The 23,362-nt window shown below is 34.1% G+C and overlaps 1 protein-coding gene across 5 annotated transcripts in view; it reads right to left on the reverse strand.

Moving 5' to 3' along the window:
- The window catches only part of PKN2 (protein kinase N2), a 132,820-nt gene that overhangs the window by 60,037 nt on the left and 49,421 nt on the right, over nucleotides 1-23,362 (reverse strand). For all 5 annotated transcript variants that reach the window (XM_057713861.1, XM_057713879.1, XM_057713873.1 and 2 more), the window contains 4 exons: nucleotides 15,705-15,859; nucleotides 8,762-8,879; nucleotides 8,279-8,424; nucleotides 7,975-8,188 (listed from right to left, as the gene is read on the reverse strand). In XM_057713861.1, coding sequence (XP_057569844.1) covers nucleotides 7,975-8,188; nucleotides 8,279-8,424; nucleotides 8,762-8,879; nucleotides 15,705-15,859 — 633 coding nt within the window. The remainder of the gene's footprint in view (nucleotides 1-7,974; nucleotides 8,189-8,278; nucleotides 8,425-8,761; nucleotides 8,880-15,704; nucleotides 15,860-23,362) is intronic.

Consider the following 23,362-nt stretch of genomic DNA (forward strand, 5'->3'; position numbering starts at 1 on the left):
GCCATCCCTATCAAATTACCAATGGCACTCTTCACAGAATTAGAACAAAAAATTTTACAATGTGTACGGAAACACAAAAGACCCCAAATAGCCAAAGCAATCTTGAGAAAGAAAAATGGAGCCAGAGGAATCAGGCTTCCCAATTTCAGCCTACACTACAAAGCTACAGTAATCAAGACAGTATGTTACTGGCACAAAAACAGAAATATAGATTAATGGTACAGGATAGAAAACCCAGAGATAAACCCATGCACCTATGGGCACCTAATCTAAGACAAAGGAGGCAAGAATATACAATGGAGAAAAGATCATCTCTTCAAAAAGCGGTGTTGAGAAAACTGGACAGCTACATGTAAAAGAATGAAATTAGAACACTCCCTAACACCATACACAAAAATAAACTCAAAATGGATTAAAGACCTAAATGTAAGGCCAGGCACTATAAAACCCTTAGAGGAAAACATAGGAAAAACACTCTGACATAAATCATGGCAAGATCTTTTTTGACCCTCCTCTTAGAGTAATAAAAGTAAAAACAAAAATAAACAAACAGGACCTAATGAAACTTAAAAGCTTTTGCATGGCAAAGGAAATCATAAACAAGACCAAAAGAAACCCTCAGAATGGGAGAAAATATTTGCAAATGAACCAACTGACAAAGGATTAACCTCTAAAATATACAAACAGTTCATGAGGCTCAAACAAACAACCCAATCAAAAAATGGGCGGAGGACCTAAATAGACATTTCTCCAAAGAAGACATGCAGATGACCAAGAGGCTGATGAATAGATGCTCAACATCACTAATTATTACAGAAATACAAATCAAAACTACAATAAGGTATCACCTCGCACCCATCAGAATGGCCATCACTTAAAAATCTACACACAATAAATGCTGAAGAGAGTGTGGAGAAAAGGGAACCCTCTTGCACTATTGGTGGGAATGTAAACTGGTATAGCCACTATGGTAAACAGTATGGAGGTTCCTTAAAAAACTAAAAATAGAACTACTATATGATCCACAAATCCCAGTACCCAGCATATACTCTGAGAGAACCATAATTCAGAAAGATACATGTACCCCAATGTTCACTGCTGCACTATTTACAATAGCTAGGATATGGAAACAAATGTCCACTGACAGGTGAACGGATAAAGAAGATGTGGTACATATATACAATGGAATATTAGCCATAAAAAGGAACAAAAATGGGTCATTTGTAGAGATGTGGATGGACCTAGAGTCTGTCATCAGAGTGTAGCAAGTCAGAAAGAGAAAAACAAGTATTGTATATTAAGATATATACGTGAAATATAGAAAAATAGTACAGATGAACTTATTTGCAGGGCAGGAATAGAGACGCAGACATAGAGAGCAGACATGCAGACACAGAGCGGGAAAGGGAGGGTGGATGAATTGGGAGATTAGGTTTGACATAAATACACTACCATGTGTAAAACAGATAGCTAGTAGGAACCTTTGGTATAGCACAGGGAGGTCAGCTTGGTGTTCTCTGATGACCTAGATGGGTGGGATGAGGGCAGGGGGTGGGAGGGAGGTCAAAAAGAGAGGGGATATATGTATAGATATAGCTGATTCACTTCGTTTTACAGCAGAAACTAACACAACATTATAAAACAATTACACTCCAATTGAAGGAAAAAAAAAAGTCTGTCAAAACACTAGCTGACCACTAACTTAATGGAGACTTCAGTGACTACGTATGACAAAAAATTCAGTCTTTAGAAGATAGTTATAAAGTCACCAAACTGTTTGAACATTCTGTATCATACAACAATAAGAAATTATAGAAAAGGGGAGTATCTTCCAGAGTTACACATTATAATAGTCACCATAACCAGCTTTCAATAAAAAATTATGAGGCAAGCACAGAAATAAAAGAGTATGGCCAATTCACAAGAAAAGCAGAAATTCACAGTAACTATCCCAGGGAAAGTCAAGACATTAGACTTACTAGACAAAGACTCTATACTGACTATCTTACATATGGTCAAAGCTTACATGTGGTCAAAGACCTAAAAGAAACCAAAAGGAAAAAGAGAGAATGGTATTTCAACAAATAGGGAATATTAATAAAGATACAGAACTTACAAATAGGAACCAAATAGAAATCTTGGAGCTGAGAAGTACACTAACTGAAATTTTAAAAGTTTACTAGAGATGTTCAACAGAAGATTTGGGCAGGCAGAAGAATGAGAAAACTTAAAGATAGGTGAATTGAAAGTATCTAGTCTTAGGAACAGAAAGGGAAAAAAAATGAAGAAAATTCAGTGTAATTCTACGTTACATCAATAATTGGGAAATGAGGGACATTACAGGAAGAGAAACATTGATAGGAACTACAGTTGACTTCTCATAACAGAAAAATGAAACCTAGAAGACAATGAAATCACATTTTTAAAGAGCTGATAGAAAAAACACCTATAGAGGTTTTCCACTGACAATATTCTTAAAAAATGAATATTACATAAACAGGGAAAAAGTAGAAAAATTAGACTACCACATCTTCACTGCAATAAATGATAAAAGAAATGGCTACAGGCCAAAGGAAAATTTTAACAGAAAATCTCAAGTAGAACAAGAATAAATGAAGAACAACAGAAAGAATAAATAAGATTAGATATAAAGGGCAATGTTTTGTTTTAAAAAAAAAAAATACTTTGTAAAAAAGTAAATTATAGGGACTTCCCTGGTGGCGCAGTGGTTAAGAATGTGCCTGCCAATGCAGGGAACACAGGTTCCATCCCTGGTCCAGGAAGATCCCACATGCCTCAGAGCAACTGAGCCTGAATGCTGCAACTACTAAAGCCCACGCACCTAGAGCCCATGCTCAGCAACAAGAGAAGCCACCGCAATGAGAAGCCTGCACACCACAACAAAGAAGAGCTCCCACTCTCTGCAACTAGAGAAAGCCCACAGGCAGCAACAAAGACCCAATGCAGCCAAAAAAATAAATAAATTTTGAAAAATAAATAAATGAAGTTAAAAAAAAAAGTCTCCTAGACTTAAGAAAAAAAAAAGTAAATTATAGTTAACCCTTGAACAATGTGAGGGTTATGGGCACTGACACTTCTCGCAATCGAAAATCCACATGTAACTTCACAGCAGGTCCTCCATATCTGTGATCCCACACTCCCAGATTCAATTAACCACGGATGATGTATATCCTTAAAGTTCTTAGCTCTCTAAAGTAAAAATAATACTAGAAGATGTACAGTGGAACCTTCAACAACATGGGTTTGAACTGTGCAGGTCCACTTATATGTGAATTTTTTCACTAAATACATAACTACATCACTATATGATCCACAGTTGGTTGAGTCCACAGACATGGAGGGCTGACTGTGAAGTTTATATACAGATTTGTGACTGCACAGAGGGTTGGTGCTCCTAACCCCAGTGTTGTTCAAGGGTCAGCTGCAGATTAAGGCACAGGTAGAAGTAAAATATATTACAATGAGTATACAACAGGGTGAAGTGGAAGAATTTTTAAATATTTCTTCATAAAATTTTTAACCTGATTTGGAAGTAAGAGAGTATATTGTGATCACAGTCTGTAACAAGTTCAATATGCATACTTGAATCTATAAAGTTAGCAAGAAACACACACACACATACACATGCATAACAACATTTTAGCTAGGCATAACTAAAATGTTATTATGGGACATGAAAAGGAATAAAAGAACTATTTGTTTCAAAAATAACTAAAAAGGGCAGGAAATGATGAACAGAGCAAAAAGAGCAAGTGTGATTCAAACATCAAAGATTGTAGACTTAAATTCGCATCAAAAATAATATTAAAAGGACAGTTTATATAAAGGGGACAGGGAAACTTTTGAGGGTTGATATGTCAAAACTTATCAAATTGTACAGATCAAATATGTGCAGTTTATGTATACAAAGAAAGCTGTTAAAAAATATAAGACTAACACCTTCAATTAGATTTTTAGTTTAGATAAAAAGAGATACCTATACGATGTACATAAAATATTTCATTTTAAATAGAAACGAACAAACAAGTTGAAAATAAAAGGATGGAAAAAATTCATTAGGTTACTTTAGGCATAAAAAGGATAGTATGGCTCTACTAATATCAGACAAAGTAAACTGTAAGTCTATTTTCAGAGATAAAAGGAAATATTTATAATGATAAAAGAGTAAGTTGAGGGCTTCCCTGGTAGAACAGTGGTTAAGAATCCACCTGTGCAGGGGACACGGGTTCAATCCCTGGTCCGGGAAGATCCTACATGCCATGGAGCAACTAAGCCTGTGCACCACAACTACTGAGCCTGTGCTCTAGAGCCCGTGAGTCACAGCTAATGAGCCCACACTCAACAACTACTGAAGCCCATGCACCTAGAGCTTGTATTCCGCAAAAAGCCACGGCAATGAGAAGCCCGCACACCATGATGAAGAGTAGCCCCCACTCACCGCAACTAGAAAAAGCCCGTGCACAGCAATGAAGACCCAACACAGCCAATTAATAAGAAAAATAAATAAATAAATAAATTTATAAAAACAAACAAAAAAAAGAGTAAGTTGATCAGTAAGACATAAAACTAAATATGTATGCTACTAATTAAAAGCAAGACAAAGCCAAGTAAACAGGAGGTAAAACAACAGAATTAAAAATGGTTTGCAATTGACCTAACCAATTTGACACCTGGCTTAATTATGTTAAGAGCCTTTATGAGAACTCCCCTTTGAGCTCTACTAAAGTCAGGTTTTGGAAAGATCTTGGTGGTTCAAACCAGAGAGGCATGAGTCATGAGAGCTTGCTGGTGGGAAGACTCTGAGTTCTGATGCTTGCCTCACTCTCGTAATGTTTGATATCCATGAATGCTGATGCTTGTTTCTGTGTTTACATCTGTGTCTTTGAGCCCCCCAAAATGTCTGCACATCAATAAACATTTGTTTTAAACAAACAAACAAACAAACAAGCCAGAGACTAGGCAATTTCTGAGATACCTTAAAGACTACAAACATACATACTATGGAGGTCTCAGAAGGAGAGAAGAGAGAAAATGGCAGAAAGAATATGTGAAGAAATGATGGCAGAAAACTCCTCAAATTTGATGAATGACAGGAATCTACAGATCAAGAAGCTCAAAAGATCCAAGCAGAATAAACTCAAAAGAAATTACCATTCTGAGATGCATTATAATCAAACTGTGAAAAACCAAAGACAAAAAGGGGAATCTTGAAAGCAGCAAGACAGAAGGAACTTTTCAATCACAAAAAATCCTCAATAAGATTAAAAGTTGATTCTTCATCAGACAGCATAAAGGCCAGGAGGGACTGGGATGACATTTTTAGAATACTGAAAGAAAAAATCTTGTCAACCAAGAATTCTATACATGCAAAACTAACCTTCAAAAATGAAGAAAATAGGAGATTCCCAGATAACCAAAAGTTAAGGGAGCTTATCACTACCAGACCTTCTTAGAAGAAATGCTAAAAGAAGTCATCTAGATTGAAATGAAAGGACACTAGACAGTAACTTGAAATCATACAAAAAATAACACCAGTAAAACTACATATGTAAATTAAAAAGCCAGTATTACTATATTTTCAGTTTGTAACTCTTTGCTTTCTTTATGACTTAAAAGACAAATGCATAAAATGATGATTATAATCTAATATATAATATCATATAATGGGCACACAGTGTATAAAGACAATCTATGTCAACAAACATACAACGATGGGGAGGTACAGCTGTAAAGGAGCAGAGTTTTTGTAGGTTATTGTTATAAATTTAGGATGTTAACTGTAATCACTAGAGTAACCACTAAGAAAGTAATTTTAAAATACACAGAAAAGGAGAAAAGGAGAGAATAAAAAAGGTAAACTAGAAAAATTCAAACAAACACAAAAGAAAGCAAAAGAATTCAGGAAAAAGATTAAGACTTACAGGAAACAATTAGCAAAATAGTAGAAGTAAGCCTTTTTTTGGTATAATAATGAATTTGGCTGGTTTATTTCCCTGGTCCTTAAGAGGGAACTTCTAAACCCTTGTAATTTCCCTAGTAACAGCAGCATCTTTCTTATTCATGGTGGACTCTTCAGACCACATGTGAGTTTATACTAACAGTGATTCATGATAGGCTCCTACACAGTTCCAGAATGGGGGCTGGCTATACCATAAAGACCAACTATATCATTAGAGGGCTAGTGCTTTGAGCCACATATCTGCCTGACCTCTGGTCTTTCAGAAAAAGGTGGGGGTCTGGAGACTGACATCACTCAAGTGACCAATGATTCAATCAATCATTCCTATGTAATAAGCCACAATAAAAATTCTGAATACTCACAGCTAAAGTGAGATTCCTGGCTGGTGACTGAAGTTGATGTTCTGAGAGGATACTGCATGCTGAGAGCAAGGAAACTTTAGGTACCCTGCCAGATCCCTCCCAAAGTGTCTCTTTTTTGACTAGTCCTAATTTGTAGCCTTTATAATAAAACTGTAACTGTAAACATAGAGCTTTCCCGAGTTCTGTGAGTTGTTCTATGGAATTACTGAGCCTGAGGTGGTAGTAGGAACCCTTGAATTTTTAGGCAGTTGGTCAGAAGTGTGGGTGGCTGCGGAAACTCCAAGCTTGCAGCTTGTGTCTGAAATGAGGACAGTCTTGTGGGGGACTGTGCCATTAACCTATGGAATTTGACCTAACTCTGGGGAGTCAGCGTCAGACTTGCATTGCACCTTATCAGTAATTATCTTAAACATATATGGATTAAACTGTTCAAATTAAAAGCAGAGACTGGCAGAATGGATTAAAATAAATACATAAACCCAAACCATGATCCAATTATATGATGTCTAAAAGAGGCTCATTTTAGATCCAAAGACACACATCAACTGAATGAAAAAGAATAGAAAAAGATAATCACGTAAACAGTAACCAAAAGAGAGCTGGCTCTCTTTTGAGTGGCTACACTCAAATCCACTTTAAATCCAAAATTGTTACAGAAGGATATTATATTTTGACAAAATAGTCAATCCATTTAGAAGATACAAAATTACAAACATATAGTACTTAACAACAGAGCCTGAAAATACATGAAGCAAAAATTTACGTAACTGAAAGCAGAAATAGGCACATCTACAAAAATAGTTGAGACTCTGCTACCTCATTTTCAATAACAGACCCACTAGGATAGCAATAATTAAAAGAAAAAGGAAAATAATAAGTGTTGTTGACGATGTGGAGAAATTGGAACTCTCATGCTTTGCTATTGGAAATGTAAAATGATGCAGCACCTCCCTATGGAAAACAGTTTGATGGTCCCTCAAAAATATAAACATAAAATAATCACATGACCTAGTAATTATACATCTAGGTATATTCCTAAAATAACTGAAAATAAAAAGCTGCATACAAATATTCACAGAAACACTATTCACGGTAGTCAAAAGGTACAAACAACCCAAACGTCCATCAATTGATGAAAAGATAAATAAAACCGGATATACACCGTGCAAAGAATATTATTTACCCATAAGAAGGAATGAAATATTGATACATGTTACAACAAGAATAAATCTTAAACAGTAGAGAAAGTGAAAGAAGTCAGACACAGAAAGCCACAAATTATATAATTCCATTTATAGGAAACATCTATAATAGACAAATCTATAGAAACAGAAGTCATTAGTGATTGCTAGGGGTTTAAGGGAAAGGGGGAATTGGGAATGACTACTTAATGGGTGCTGGGTTTCCTTATACCCTGGAACTAGAAACTTGTTATAGTTATACAATAGTGTGAATATACTAAATGACTATGAATTGAGAATTTTAAAAATGGTTAAAATAATAAATTTTCTTATGTGTGTCTTACCACATTTAAAAATTCTGTAAACACACTTTTATTCATTTACTAAACCAGAACAAGATGTAGATTAAAAATGCACACACAAAAAAATCAGGAAGATATACGCTACATACCTGTTAGTGCTGCTGGTTTGGATAGAGTACTATATTGGTTTTGTGTCGATATCATACTCTGACGTGGACTTAGTGTTGGTGATGCAACAAGTGAAAGCTCCTCAATAATAATACTGCTTTTGGGATGATTCTTGGGAAGTTCATTTAATCTTTGCTCTAATGAATACTTCAAAAGGTCCAACTTCTGACTTGATTCATTAAATCTCGCTTGAGCCTTAAATAGGGAAAAGACAATGTTGTCATTTAAATAATTATATTCTTTGAATAATATATTTATTAAGTTAAAACTTTTATTTAAAATTACTTCTGAAAGTGCTTTTCTGTCTGTTACTTTTCCTGAGCCAAGTAATTTCATTACATTCTTTGCACCTTCTGCTACTGCAAACTCTATCCTAAAATGATGCCTTAATTCTTCCATCCGAAGTTCAAGAGGACTTATGACAGGTTTGGCTAGAGGGGGACAAAAAAAAAAAGCTTAATTGAACCATTTATTTGACTTCCTAATATGTAGTGATTAAAACTCAAGAAAAAGAAATAAATTCTTACAACATTAAAAAAGTGTTTGTCCTTAGAAGTCAATAAACAATGAAGTAATACTTAATGGACACAATCTTAAAATACACAGTCTGTCATTTTAGCCACCAAAACTCAAAGATAAAAACTCAAGATAAAATAACAGAATGCCTCTTCCTCAATTTTGAACCACCACTTCTTTCCTATATAAAATGTATTTAGCATTATATATGCCCATAATAAGAAGAATGACAATTTATCTCTGTTCCATCACCATTATCAAAAGCCAATTCATTGGTCTGGACTGCCTGAAGAATCTGCATTCGTATCACTTCTATTTTTGTCTTGCTGTCTTGGAGCAGTTGCTGAGCTGTGCCATGGAGTTTCCGATCCTATTAAAAGTAAGTTTGAAAAGGTAAGAGACACAGAGACAAATAAAACATTTTTGTAACTTCTAAATAAGATCAAATGATATCAGCAAGTAAAAAACAAGGGTCAAAAGAATACTGTGGGCACTATAATATATATACTTGGGGTAGATACATTTACCTTAAAAAGCTATCAAACTGATATGGTAAAAAAAAAAAAAAACATTAGTTAAAAGCTAGGGAGTAAGTTATAGTGAATAAACTTCTGTCATGTCTAAAGACTTCAAGAAAGGTCCTGAATTAAGTAAAATAACATTACTGTCCTACCTCCCAGTTTAGTTCCAGTAATATTAAATCACAAAAATCTTTTACCATTTTAGGAGTTGTGGTATGCAAAATAATGACCCACCCAAAGATGTCCATGTGGCAATCCCCAGAACCTTGTGAATATGTTACCTTACATGTCAAAGGGGAACTAAGACAGCAGTTGTTAATTACCTAACCTCAAAATATAGAGGTTATCCTGGATTACCCAGATGGGCTCAATGTAATCACAAGGGTCCTTAAATGCAGAAAAGGAAGGCAGAAGAGGAGGTTATGTTGGAAGAACCAGAGCCAATATTTTTGGCTTCAAAGACAGAGGAAGAGGGCCACGAGCCAAGGAATATGAGCAGCCTCTAGAAGCTGGAAAGGGCAAGGAAACGAATTTTCTCCTACATCCTCCAGAATGTGAAATTCATTTCAGACTTCTCAACTGTAACATAACAAATTTGTGTTGCTTTAAGTCACTAAATCTGTGATAATTTGTTACAGCAGTCACAGAAAACTAACATAGGATTTTTTTCAAAAGTTTCATGAAACAAGTAACAGAAGTTAATGCCATCTCCTTCCTACTTAGTTACATTAGTTGTCAAAATCTAGTAGGCTTCAATCCATAGAAAAAGAAATGACAAACAAAACATCAAGTTAGGAAGCACTTATTCATAAGAAAGACCAATTTTTGCATATTATTTAAGCATCTCTACTTTTATCACTGAGGCAGTGAGTATTAATTTGGAAATAAAATAGCATACAATCAACCTATATTCTTCAGGAGACTCAAAACTAGAAGCTAAGAGACAAGCATCAGATGTGCAGCATCATTTCAATAAATAAAACACAAACAGTATATCATGATGCTGAATAAAGGGAAGGATGGAGATATTCGTGATGGGAGAGACAATACACACAAGAAAAAAAAGTGAGCTTAACTATATCACGTTAAACACCAAACCAGGTTAATATACAGTGAAGGAAAAAGTAATTAGCAAATTTATGAATTTTTCTTTCATTTCTCTCCTATTCCCATAGTCACTCATTTAGGAAAGAGCTTCTGGTCAGATTCTGTCCTTTATTAAATAAAATATTTGGATTTCACATTAAGGAGTTGGACTTAAATGGTTTACAAGTCCCTTAAATATTCATTTACAACATGAAGCTCACACACACACGATGCTTTTTGAAAATTATGCTTTACCATTAAGAACACTAGGTTGAATCTGGTGTTTGTCTATGACTCATTATATATGCTTTTATGAACATAGCTATTAACCTTCCAAATTTAAAATGAAAATACTTTCTAATTCCTCCTGTAATCCAGTATTAGGAATATCAAACTGAAGATTCGAAATAACTTTTCTATTTCTTTGAGATCAGATTAAAGTAAGAGAAAAAAATAGTATTTCAAAACTCCTAATTTAATGGGACAAATAGGTTTCTTGAAGAAACTATGTAAACAGGGATACCATTCTCTAAAATACAGACCTCCCATAAGCATTAGCTAAAACTAAAATTATAATGACTAGCACGATTGGCACTAAAATGTTCTCTTTTAGAGAAATAAAAACAATGATTATATTATTTCAATAACGTTCTAATGTAGAAGTATAAATATTAAGTAAAGTATTTATATAATACTATGCTTTTCTAATAAGCTACATTTTTATTATTTTATCACTGTGAAAAGACAGCAGTTCTGTCATTTACTTCTTTAGAAATACCTTTCTTAACAATTTCAATTCAACATGCAAGGAAAAGCATTTGTATTTCATTTTAAAAAGTGATTTTTCCCACACAGATTTCTAGAAGATCTGCACAGATATCAAAATATGATAAAAAGTTTTTAAAAGTAACATTGGATATTACCTATTACAGGCTTTTTATCACAGGCAATTTACAGTTACTACATGTCAGTCTTATGCTTTCCAGCATTCAATGAATTTTTATTGTCAGTTTCATGCTTTCAGGCATTCAATGGATTTTTTTTATTGAGCACCTAATATGTTCAAGGCAAGAGAAAAGCTAGATCCAAAGCATATGAAGTGGTTTATACATTAGAGAAATACTGGCTTTTATGCTAACACTATGAGAAGATGTTTCCATATTTAGGTTGAAGTATATGAACATGCCAATATCTGACTGATTCTGAACTAAAAAACCCAGCAATTTCATATGGTTCAACCTAACAGATTAGACAAAGTAGTTAACCATTAGTAATTAGCAGTCTACATTCTACAAATAGTTATATTTCAAATGTACATTTTACAATTATAAATAAAAATAAAATACATTTTATATTTTCAAATTATTTATTTTATGAAAAATAACTGTTTTATAAGTCAGCAGGATATTATAACAAATAAACTACACTATACACACAGCTTTCAGAAATAAATAAACCAATTATCTTTATATTTATGGCTTACTTTGCATGAATTAAATGTTGTTGCATCCAGTAAAAATACAAAGATTAATCAGTTAGAATGCACCCTATAAAACATAGTTTGAAGAGATACAGATAATTATTACATGTATCAGAATGTTAAAAGCAGTCACAGAAAAATTCACAGGAAGATGGGATCGATTTTAGTGGAGGGAATCCAGAAAGGTTTTGTGAACTGTTAACATAGATAAGACTGAAATATGTCAACTTTGGAAGATTTGGGAAAGGGAGGCCTAGAGAGATGGTCAGATACTTTCAAATCAGGAAAAAGAATGAAAAGACTTGGAAGCATTTAAGAAAAGAAAAACATAAGTGATAGAGGCTAAAAAGAACCCCAGATATTAATAAATAGCTTGGTTTGTCAACTGAATACATGAACAGGAAACATTTCTTCAACATGTTTTATCAAGCCCTCAGAGGTTATTCTGAAAAACACTGGTACTACTTAAGAGCCATGACATTTACATCCTAATGCTGAAAACAGATGATAAAGAACTTGATTCTGTAAATTATTATTTCAGGTAGAGGTAATGCAGTGAAAGGGATAAGGAAAGACAGGGGCTGCTATTTTACATAGAATAGTAATGAAGAGCTTGCTGAAGTGGTAGCATCTGAGCAGAGATTGTAATGAAGTGAGAAAGAAATCCATGAAAGTACTTGGGAGAAGAGCTATCTATGCAGACACAGTAAATGCCAAGGCCCTGAGGTAAAAGTGTGCTTGGCATGTCCAAAAGATAGCAAAGAAGTCAGTATGGCTAGAGTGTAATGAAAGAGAATGAAAGAGCTTTGGAAGATCAGATTGGAAGGCAGCCAGGGGTAAATCATGTACAAACTTGCAGAATCACAGTAAGGACTCTGGATTTTGCTCTAAAATTGCTAGAAAGCCACTGGAGGGTTTTGAACAAGCGTGTGAAAACACCTGACTTAACTTTTGAAAGGACAATTCTGGCTATAACATTATTACAGGGGTAATAATTTTATCATATAGAATCCAATAACCAGAGTTCTGAAGAGGACTATTTACTATCAAGCTGAATTAATCACACCTATCCCTAAATTTGCTCCCCTATTGTGAAGGATACCACCATCCATCAGTCTGTTCACATAACCAATCTAAGAATCATCTTCAATTCTTCCTTTTCCCTCATATCCAGACACCATACATTTATTCTACCAAAGCTGCTTAACTTGTCTTCTTTGTTTTCATTGCTGTTACAAGAGGCATTAAACATGTTTACCCTGGACTACCTATAAAAGCCTCCTAAAACTTGCTGCCTGTATACTTGTCCCTCTCTAATTAATTCTTCAAGTCTGAGGAAGATGGGTGTGAATTTTCTAAACTGTATATCTGATCATGTATTCTCTTTGCTAAAGCTCTCTCAGCAGCTCTACACATCTTATAAGATAGAATCTCAACCGCTTAATTTTGTACAAAGTATTTTATAATCTGGTTTGTCTTTCATTATGTTACAGCTCCCACTATACCTCATTTGCTTAAAGCCCTTCTGGTGGGGAACAGAAAAAAAGACCTGCTGGACTCATCTGAATGACTTTTCCCAAATAAATGTGCCTTTCTGGAGATTCAGATGTTACTCCAGTAGGGCATAGCCTTTCATTGAAAATAACTGCTAGAGTTGATGACTGTTACTATTAGAAGTACATCTTACCTACCCTCAGGTATGTCAGATAAGAAATAGCCATACGAAAAAAAAAAAAATTGAAATAGCCATACGAAAGCACTTAGTTGGAGCAAGCCACTCTATCCCACAATTCCTTACCCTGTATATACTGGGCTTATCCACATCATGATCTCTAGAAAGTAAATCCTTCTTAAACTCCAAATCATCCTTCAAATCTTATATTAACACTTTAATTACTTCTTCTGGTAGTTAAGTGATTCATCTCCACTGTACTTCTAAAGTAACTTGAACATACCACTATTAAATATTGTAATTATTTACATGTGAGATTTGCTTTTTAGATAGTGGGTCTCTTGAAAGCAGGATATTATCTGTTGAGCACCTACTATGTGTAAGACACTACCTTTATTATATTCATACTCCAGAGCCCAGTATAATAGTTATCAAACTGTTAAGTCCTTAATAAATAAATATCCTACATAACTTCAATGTACAATTTTCCCTAATCTCATAAAGATATACTTTGACCCTCTCAGAGGTTTAAGGATGAGAAATGACAGTTAAGACCAAATCTGGACAAGAATACTGCAGGCTTACCTCAGAGACTATAACAGCCGTTAATATGCTCTGAACCCCCACCTGACCCCTTCTCAAATTAATGAATCTCCTAATTAAAAATAAAAGGCTCCTGGAAATTATCTATTTGTTTTAGCATGCTACTCGTAGCCCTGTTTATTTTGGACTTGTGGTTATCATAAGTTATCTGTTTTCCTTTTCAAACATCCATAAACCTGTTAAATTTGGGAAGGGAGGGTGTTGGTTACAGACCATCTAGAGAATACGGTAAAACCTATGGCCCTCTTGTTTATCCACCTATCAATATACACACACACTTTTCCTATAATGTCAAAGGATTCATAAACCTCTCAACCTAATCCATCAACCCTAGGTTAAAAAACCTTACTCCAGAGGGTATTTTAAATTTAAAACACTCAGCATAATATTGTGCATTCACAGTTCCAAGAACACAGTATTTGACTTAAAAAAAGAAAAAAAGCCAAAAATAATATTTGATAAAAATGAAAACAAACAAAAAAACCCAAACTAAAGGTCGATACTAAAAATAATAACTGAAAAACCAACTCGACCACCCCATAATAAATGTTCAATGTTGGTGATGTAGTATACTAAGAAGTATCAGAGCATGTACGTAATGCATCAAGTAGGAACAAATACATTTCTCTAAAAATAATTTAGAAATTATCTTGAAATATGGCATATAATCACACTAATTTTCATAATTAAGCTTACAAAATCTTATTTATAACATGTACACACTTTTTTCAGCATCTTCACAAATTTCATTTGGGTTGGTAGGTAGGGTACATGGCTCTAAGCAAAGATTCCCACTGTCTTCTCCCCTCCCAATTTCAAATTCTTCCTAAATTAAAAAAAAAAAACCTAAAACTTTTATTCTGAAATTACTGAAGAAATATCTATTAAAACATGGAAGAAACTGATTTACAGAGGCAAAAATTTTTAAATGAGTTGAAATTAGAATGGTGGATTTTATAATAAATGCACCTTTCTAAAACTTTTTGGAAATAATAAAACTATAGAACCTTAGATTGGAAAGAATCTTCATGTTAATCTGGTTCAGTTGTTCCTAACATTTTCTATTCCGCATTATATCTCAGAAAAAGGACACACTCCCATTAGTAACAAGTGCTCCCCATAACACTGATTTTCAATTAGGAGTTACATGCCTATACCAGATTCCCTGAAAACCCAAAGATCTAGTCCAAGCAATCATTAATGATAGAATGTCTTGTCTTTTCATTTGTCCTTTCTTAAAGATCTCTGTGTAGTGATGGAAAACTCATTATAGCCTAAATTTTTTTAAATAATTTTTTTGTTTCAGAACAATTTTAGATTTACAGCAAAGTTGCAATTTTCTGTGGAGAGTTCCTGTGTACCCTTTACTCAGACAATTTCACTTAAAAATTTTTTATTGATTGATGTTGGTATAAATAAGTAATTTAAAAAATATTTTAGAAATATTTTGTTTCCAATTTGTTTTACTGTCAACACACAGATTTGGAGGCTTAAATGATCTCAGAAATCCTAATACAGTGTTTAAACAGCAAAATCATGAAAAGCACAAAAATACAAAAAATGTAGTACTAAGTAGACCATGAAAAGGATGCTTGTTTACAGTATAAGAGTTTAAACAAGAAGAGTATCATCTTGTTCAACATGAGCTGTGAACATTCGCATCAGATAATTCAAATTTCTTACCCCTCTGTGCATTGCCCACAAATGACTGTGAAATGTCATGAGTACTGACGCTGGGTTTGAAATAAATTTTATCAGGTAGATTAATTCACACGTGCAGAATCTGTGAATGAGGACTGACTGTATACACTTACATTTACTTACTGTACTTACCTTTGAAGATCCATTTGAATACATCTGTATCATGTTCTCTGCACCTTGTTTTACTTTAAGTTCTATATCCAATTGTTTTTGTAAGGCCATCAATCTATTATTGCTGGTGGAACAACGAGGGTCACTACTGGGAGTATCTGGAGTCCTTGGGCAATCTGTAAGTTAAACAGTATATTAAAAATTATTTACTAGGACCAATTGCTGCTTAAAATTGGAAGTTAATATTTTCAAAGAATAAAGAATTACAAGGTTTGAGACAAGCTTGAAGTCACTTAAATGGAATCTCCTTATGCTTACAGATAATACAAGAATTCAAGCCAAGAAAATATTCAAGTAGAGTTGCAGGACTATCTGCCAGGGATACTACAGAAGTGACTACTTTGAGTCTGAAGCTGAGTTAGATCACTGTCCGAAGTGTTTCTAACACAATTACTTTAAAATTAAATCAATTTGACTAGTGTACTCAACAATTAAACTAAATTCCCTACTTATTACCTGATTGATTAGAGAACAAAGCATACTCGAACATTATACAAATTCTACTAAGATAATTGCCTATAAATAGGACTAAGGGTACTTCAAATATAATGCTAGCATTAATTAGTAATAATCTAAGTGTATGCATAAAAGCCTTCACATTGTGTTTCCTACTGTGATGGTAGGGGGTGTAGGACCAAAAATTCAAGTCCATTGCTTTTCATAAAACATACAGTGGTGCTTTTGAAACAAAAACAAAAACTTCAAATAGAACACTCTATTCTCGGTAATCCATTATTGTTGAAACACATCTAATAATTCTATCACACATCTAAATTTCTTAAGTTCATTATTTTCTGTTTAATCCACATCAGATCTCTTGCTTGTTTAAAAAACAAACAAATGAACAAACAAAAAAAACTAGAAGACTAGGGTAATAGACCTGGTTTAGTTATAAGTAGCTTGGTAATCACCAGAAAACTGCCTAAACTGCAAATCATTTACAGTGTTGCAGGGTTCCCTTCTCTCCTCTTTAATAAAAGATGGTGTGACTAAACAATTTTAATGAATATGTTTCATATTTGGTTTTACACTCCTTTAAAAAAGTCACTAGTTCAAAAATATTTAAACATAATTTGTTAATTAACTTACAAAAATACAGATGCTATGTTAGATACTGATATAAAATAATACCATTTCATCATTTACATACTACTTTACAAGGTGTAAGTCCTGATCTAAGGGCTCTATTGACTCATTAGTCCTTGTAACAGCCCTGTAATGAGTATTACACCTATATCACAGAAAAGAAAACTAGAGCACAGCAAAGTTAAGAAACTTGCCCAAGGTCATTCAGGTAGTAAGTCAGTTGTGTTCCAAAGTCTAGCTTAATAATTGCTGTGCTATGCTGTCTCTTTGCCATTTAAAAGCCTTGTAAACAGCTATACTAGACTCTGTGTGTGTGTGTGTGTATACTTACATATATCAGTATAATTATACACACACAAATATGTATATGTATGCATATTAATCCTTAAAACAACCTTTTGAGACAGATATTATCCACATTTTACACATCAGGAAATAGGTAAAATTACACTTATTAACTGGGATTCAAATTCAAGAAAGGTTTCTGTTGTTATTGAATTCCCAAATTACAAATGAGCTGCTCTAAAAGTTGATTTTTATAAATTGACATATGCTTAAAGAAAACTTCTATAAAAGGTAGATAAGCTTTCAGATCAGGCACACAAAAGAACTACTTAACATATTGCTATGGACAGAACGTTTGTGTACCTCCCAAATTCATATGTTGAAGCACTAATGTGAGGGTACTTGGAGATGAGGCCTTTGGGGCGTAATTAGGTCATAAGGGCAGTCTCCCTTACGTGAAGATATGGTGAGACACTGTCTACACACCATCACCATAGTTCTGACTGTGTTGGCACCTTAATCTCAGAGTTCTCAGCCTCCAGAATTATGAGAAATAAATTTCTGTTGTTTAAGTCATCTACTCTATGGTATTTTGTTAAAGCAGTCTAAACTAAGACATACAAATAAATACATGCACGCACACACGTGCACACACAACACTGGTTGTGCCTAAGTCTGAATCTGTTTTGGCACTGAGATTTAGTACAAACCATGTGACATGGGATGAATTATTTAACAGCTCTGTGCCTCATTTTCCTCATCTGTTAAATAGTGAAAATAACATCTACCTCACAGGATTACTGTGATTAAATAAGTTATGTGTAAAGAGGTTAGAAAAGGGCATGGTGCGTAGTAAATATCCAATAAACATTAACTAATACTAGTCAGTGTAGAAGTGTTAAGCGTATCTCTGTTGAGTCCATAAGTGAAGTGCACATTATAGCAATGACTGAAAAGTGTATTCAGATCTGTGAAACTGGTTTTCGCCCCCATTTTTTTTAAACATAAATGATACAAAACTCTTGGAAGAAAATGAAATTATACAAAATTTCATAGTTAATTTATAGTAAGTACATTTTTATTTATTTATTTTATTTTTTTAGTAAGTACATGTTTAAAAACAATTGTAATGCATTCAGAGTAGAAGGACCTCAGCTAACAGAAGTATGGACATGTGTTGTCTGTAAAATACTTGATGGTGTTTAGCCTAGGGTGAGAAAGAGGAATGATTCTTGCCTAAACATTTTAACAGTTGTCTATGAAAGAAGCTGTCCTCTTACTATCTCCTCACAGAGCAGAGAATTAGAACCAATGGGTAAAGGCACTGAGTGCAAAAATTTTATCCCAGGATACAGAGAAATTCCTTATATTTGGAGTTATCTAAAAATTAAATAGTTTGCCTTAAAAATGTAATAAAATCCGTCTCTGGAAGCATTTACATAGAAGCTAGATTACAAACTATCAAAGATACTATGTAAGAAATTCTTGCACATTAAAGCAGGTTGTCCAAGACACTGAAATATCCATTGATTCTATCAGTCTGTGAATTCGCAATAATATAATATCTAACACTATTTTCATGCAAAGGTATATCTTCAGTTTTAATAAGAATTTTAAGAACATAAGAAATAACACAATGGTTAAGAGTCTGGGCTCTTGAGGTCAGAATGTCTGGGTTAAAATCCTGTGACTGTTACTTACTGGTGTGATCTTAATCAAATACTTACTTAGTATCTGTGTTACAGTTATCTAACCACAAATTGGGAGTTATAGTGAAGATAAGTCCCGTACAGTGCTTAGGCTAAAGGGTAGGGCTCAATAACGTTACATGTCAGGGCTAGGTTAAGCAGCTGATATTTTTGCCACCCAATCTTCAAAGGAACTCATGAGGGTTTGTAATAAAATCTCATTTTACAAATAAAAAGGCAAACTCAGAGAGGTTAAGTAATTGGCAAAGGTCACAAAAGTATATGCTAAGCCAGAAATTTAACTTTAGAAATGTTTTATAAAGCCCACTTTTTACTCATTTAGAAATTAGAGAAATACTTTGCTGTCTTCCTTAGATTTCACCAATTTTCCCTTTCAACCTGCTACTTTTCTTCTCTCCAATTTTTCCTGTTAAAATTTTTTAAAATTTTTATACAATTTTTAAAGGTTATTTCCCATTTACAGTTATTACAAAATATTGGCTCTCACTGGTTTTGTACAACACATCCTTGAGTCTATCTTACACTAACAGTTTGTACCTTCCACTCCCCCACACCTATATTGCCCCTCCCCCTTTCTTTCTCCCCACCAGTAACCACTAGTTTGTTCTCTATATCAGTGAGTCTGCTTCTTTTATGTTATATTCACTTGTCATATTTTTTAAATGCCACATATAAGCAATATCATACAGTATTTATCTTTCTGTCTGACTTACTTCATTTAGCATAATGCCCTCCAAGTCCATCCATGTTGCTGCAAATGGCAAAATTCTGTTCTTTTTTATGGCCAAGCAGTATTCTATTGTAGGTATATGTACCATTGCTTCTTTATCCATTCATCAAGTGTGGATAGACACTTAAGTTGTTTCCATATTTTGGCTATTATAAACAATGCTACTATAAACACGGGGGTGCATTCATCTTTTCGAATTGGTGTTTTTGTTTTTTTCAAATATATACCCAGTAATGGAATTACTGGGTCATATGTATTTCTATTTTTAGTTTTTTGAGAAACCTCCATACTGTTTTCCACAGCAGCTCCACCAATTTACATTCCCACCAATAGTGCGTAAGGATTCCCTTTTCTCTACCTCCCTGCCAATGTTTGCTTTTTGTAGACTTTTTGATGATAGCCATTCTGACAGGAGTGAGGTGATATCTCTTTGTGGTTTTGGTTTGCATTTTCCTGATGATTAGCAATGTCAAACATCTTTTCACGTGCCTGTTGGCCATCTGCATTTACTCTTTGGTAAAATGTCTACTCAGTTCTTCTGCCCATTAATAAGACACTTTTTTTAAAAAAAAAAATACTGAGTTGTATGAACTGTTCACATGTTGGGTATTAATGCTTTATAGGGTCATATCATTTGCAAATAATTTTTTCCACTCAGTAGGTTGCTTGTCTTTTCATTTTGTCAATGGTTTCCTTTGCTGTGCAAAAGTTTTTTAGTTAGGTTCCATTTGTTTATTTTTGCTTTTATCTCCTTTACTTTAGGAGAGGGACCCAAAAAAATAATTGCTGTGATTTATGTCAAAGAGTGTTCTGCCTATGTTTTCTTGTAAGAGTTTCAAGGTTTCTGGACTTACATTTAGGCCTTTAATCCATTTGGAGTTTACTTTTGTATACAATGTTAGAGAATGTTCTAATTTCATTCTTTTACATGTAGCTGTTCTGTTTCCCCAGCACCACTTATTGAAGAGACTGTCTTCTCTCCACTGTATGTTCTTGCCTCCTTTGTCATAGTTTAATCAACCATAAGTGCGTGGGTTTATTTCTGGACGTTCTATCCTGCTCCCTTTATCTACTGTCTATTTTTGTGGCAGTACCATACTGTCTTGATTACTGTAGCTTTGTAGTATAGTCTGAAGTTAGGTAGCTTGATTCCTCTAGCTCTGTTCTTCTTCGTCAATATTGTTTTGGCCATTCGGGTTCTTTTGTATTTCCATATAAATTCTAAAATTATTTGTTCTAGTTCTGTGAAAAATGCTATTGGTATTTTGATAGGGATTGCACTGAGTCTACAGATTGCCTTGGGTAATACAGTCATTTTAACAATATTGATTCTTCCAACTCAAGAACACAGTATATCTTTCCATCTGTTTGTGTCATCTTCAATTTCTTTCATCAGAGTCTTTAGTTTTTGGAGTACAGGTCTTTTACCTTAGTTAGGTTTATCCGTAGGTATTTAATTCTTTTTGATATAATGGTAAAAGGATTGTTTCTTTAACTTCTCTGATAGTTCACTGTGAATGTACAGAAATGCAAAAGATCTCTCTGCACATTAATTTCGCATCCTGCAACTTCACCAAATTCACTGATGAGCTCTAGTAGTTTTCTGGTGGCATCTTTAGGATTTTCTATATATAGCACCATGTCACCTGCAAACAGTGACAGTTTTATTTCTTCCTTTCCAACCTGGATTCCTTTTTCTTTTTTTTTCTCTGATTGCTGTGGCTAGGACTTCCTAAACTATGCTGAATGAAAATGGTGAGAATGAGCATTCTTTGTCGTGTTCCTGATCTTGGAAGAAATGCTTTTGCTTTTCAGTGTTGAGTATGTTAGCTGTAGGACTGTCATATATGACCTTTAATATGTTTAAGTATGTTCCCTCTATCTTCATTTTCTGAAGTTTTTATCATAAATGGATGTTGAATTTTATCAAAAGCTTTTTCTGCATCTATTGAGATGATCATATGGTTTTTAGTCCTCAATTTGTTAACGCTGTGTATCACACTGATCTGTGGATACTGAAAAATCCTTGCATCCCTGGGATAAATCCCACTTGATCATGGATGGTGTATGATTCTTTTACTGTATTATTAGATTTGGTTTGCTAGTACTTTGTTGAGGATTTTGGCATCTATGTTCATCAGTGATATTGGCCTATAATTTTTTGTGTGTGAAATCTTTGTCTTTGGAGAACATCCTAGGAAGTTATAATTCCATAAAAATAACTCAAGGAGAGGTAACAATTACCTACAAAAATCAAGGTGCTACAAGACACCTCAAATAAATTATAGCATTAGAAGACATTTGTAATCTTTAAATACCTGATACAGTGGGTTGACTAACTTAAACTCCATATGCAATCTCCTTCTCTCTTGCTTAAAATAAGAGGCAGGTTAAAGAGAAAAAGAAAACAAAACAAAAAAACAAGACTTCTCAGACTTACTTGCATTTGCAGGATAGGGAGGAGGCAGTGAGTGCATGTGACACAACCCCAGGACAGATATAAGTAGAAATTTGTACCTTTGCGCTTCTGAGAATGTTTTTGCTTTTCTGAACAAGAGACTTATTAGGCTCTCATCATCCTCGTGAAGTAAAGCTTGGATTTTAATAAGAGCTCAAGAAAAGGCCTGAGGCCTCTTACAAAGTAGGCAGTCAGATCAGGAAAATCATGATTAAAGACAGGAACCTCAAAAGTTGTCATCCATAATAGCTGAATTATTTGTTGACTTACCTTTGGCTTGGGGTGACTGGGTGGGAGGGGAAATGGATATTCTTTTAAAAAAAATTCTTACTGCTCTCATACAGGTTTGAGGCAGGAAATCATACTATCTATGTGCCCCCCCTCAAATTAAGCATAACATTTTATTTTAATTCGCCTCGGGTTGATAATGCTTTCAGGCATCTTACAAAAACAAATGCAAATCCTCTTTGAAAGAAGGCACTTTAAATCCAGACCTAAAATAATTCTCACAGATAAAGTTCCAGTGAAAATGTGCACACAATTAGAAACCACAAAATTCAGGCAGAAAAAAAATTCATCATGAGTGAGAAAAAAAAAAAAAAACTATATGAGTAGCATAGTAAAGATTTCATTTGCTGTAATTACCTTACACAAAATGTGAAAAGTGTATTTTATAGGTAAAATTAAATTTAAAGAGGTATCAAAAGAATGACTAAAATAAGACTATCAAAAATTAGCAAAATTAACAGGACTTGTAGTAGTAAATATATATATGTGTATGTATTAATATATATATACACACACACATATAAACAGAAATTAGAAATATATGTGGTCAAGAGAAAACTGGACACATGGGAAGAAAGTATTAGAGAAATGGAGACAGACTTGAAGAAATTAGCATGCATCTAACTGGAGTTCCAAAATGACAGAGAAGAGGTGCAATATTCAAAGAGACAGGGGCTAGGCATTTTTCATAATTGATGAAATACACAAATCTCAGATTCAGGAAACCCAACAAATCCCAAGCAGATCAAATGAAAGGAAATCTATACCATTATACAGAACACTACAGACAAACAGTTTCTTAAAAACACCAGGGAGAAAAGGCAGAATATATGCATAGTTTAACCATTAGACCAGTAGCAGCCTCCTCAACAACAACAGGGGAATCCAGAAGACACAAAATAATAGTTTCCAGGTACTGAGAGAAAATAAATGTCAACCTAGAATGATATACCAAGGGAAATATCTTTCTAAAGTCTATACCTTGGGCTTCCTAGGTGGCGCAGTGATAAAGAATACGCCTGCCAATGCAGGGGACACGGCTTCGAGCCCTGCCCTGGGAAGA

The sequence above is a fragment of the Hippopotamus amphibius genome, chromosome 1 (assembly GCF_030028045.1).
Source record: "Hippopotamus amphibius kiboko isolate mHipAmp2 chromosome 1, mHipAmp2.hap2, whole genome shotgun sequence".
NCBI lineage: Eukaryota > Metazoa > Chordata > Mammalia > Artiodactyla > Hippopotamidae > Hippopotamus > Hippopotamus amphibius.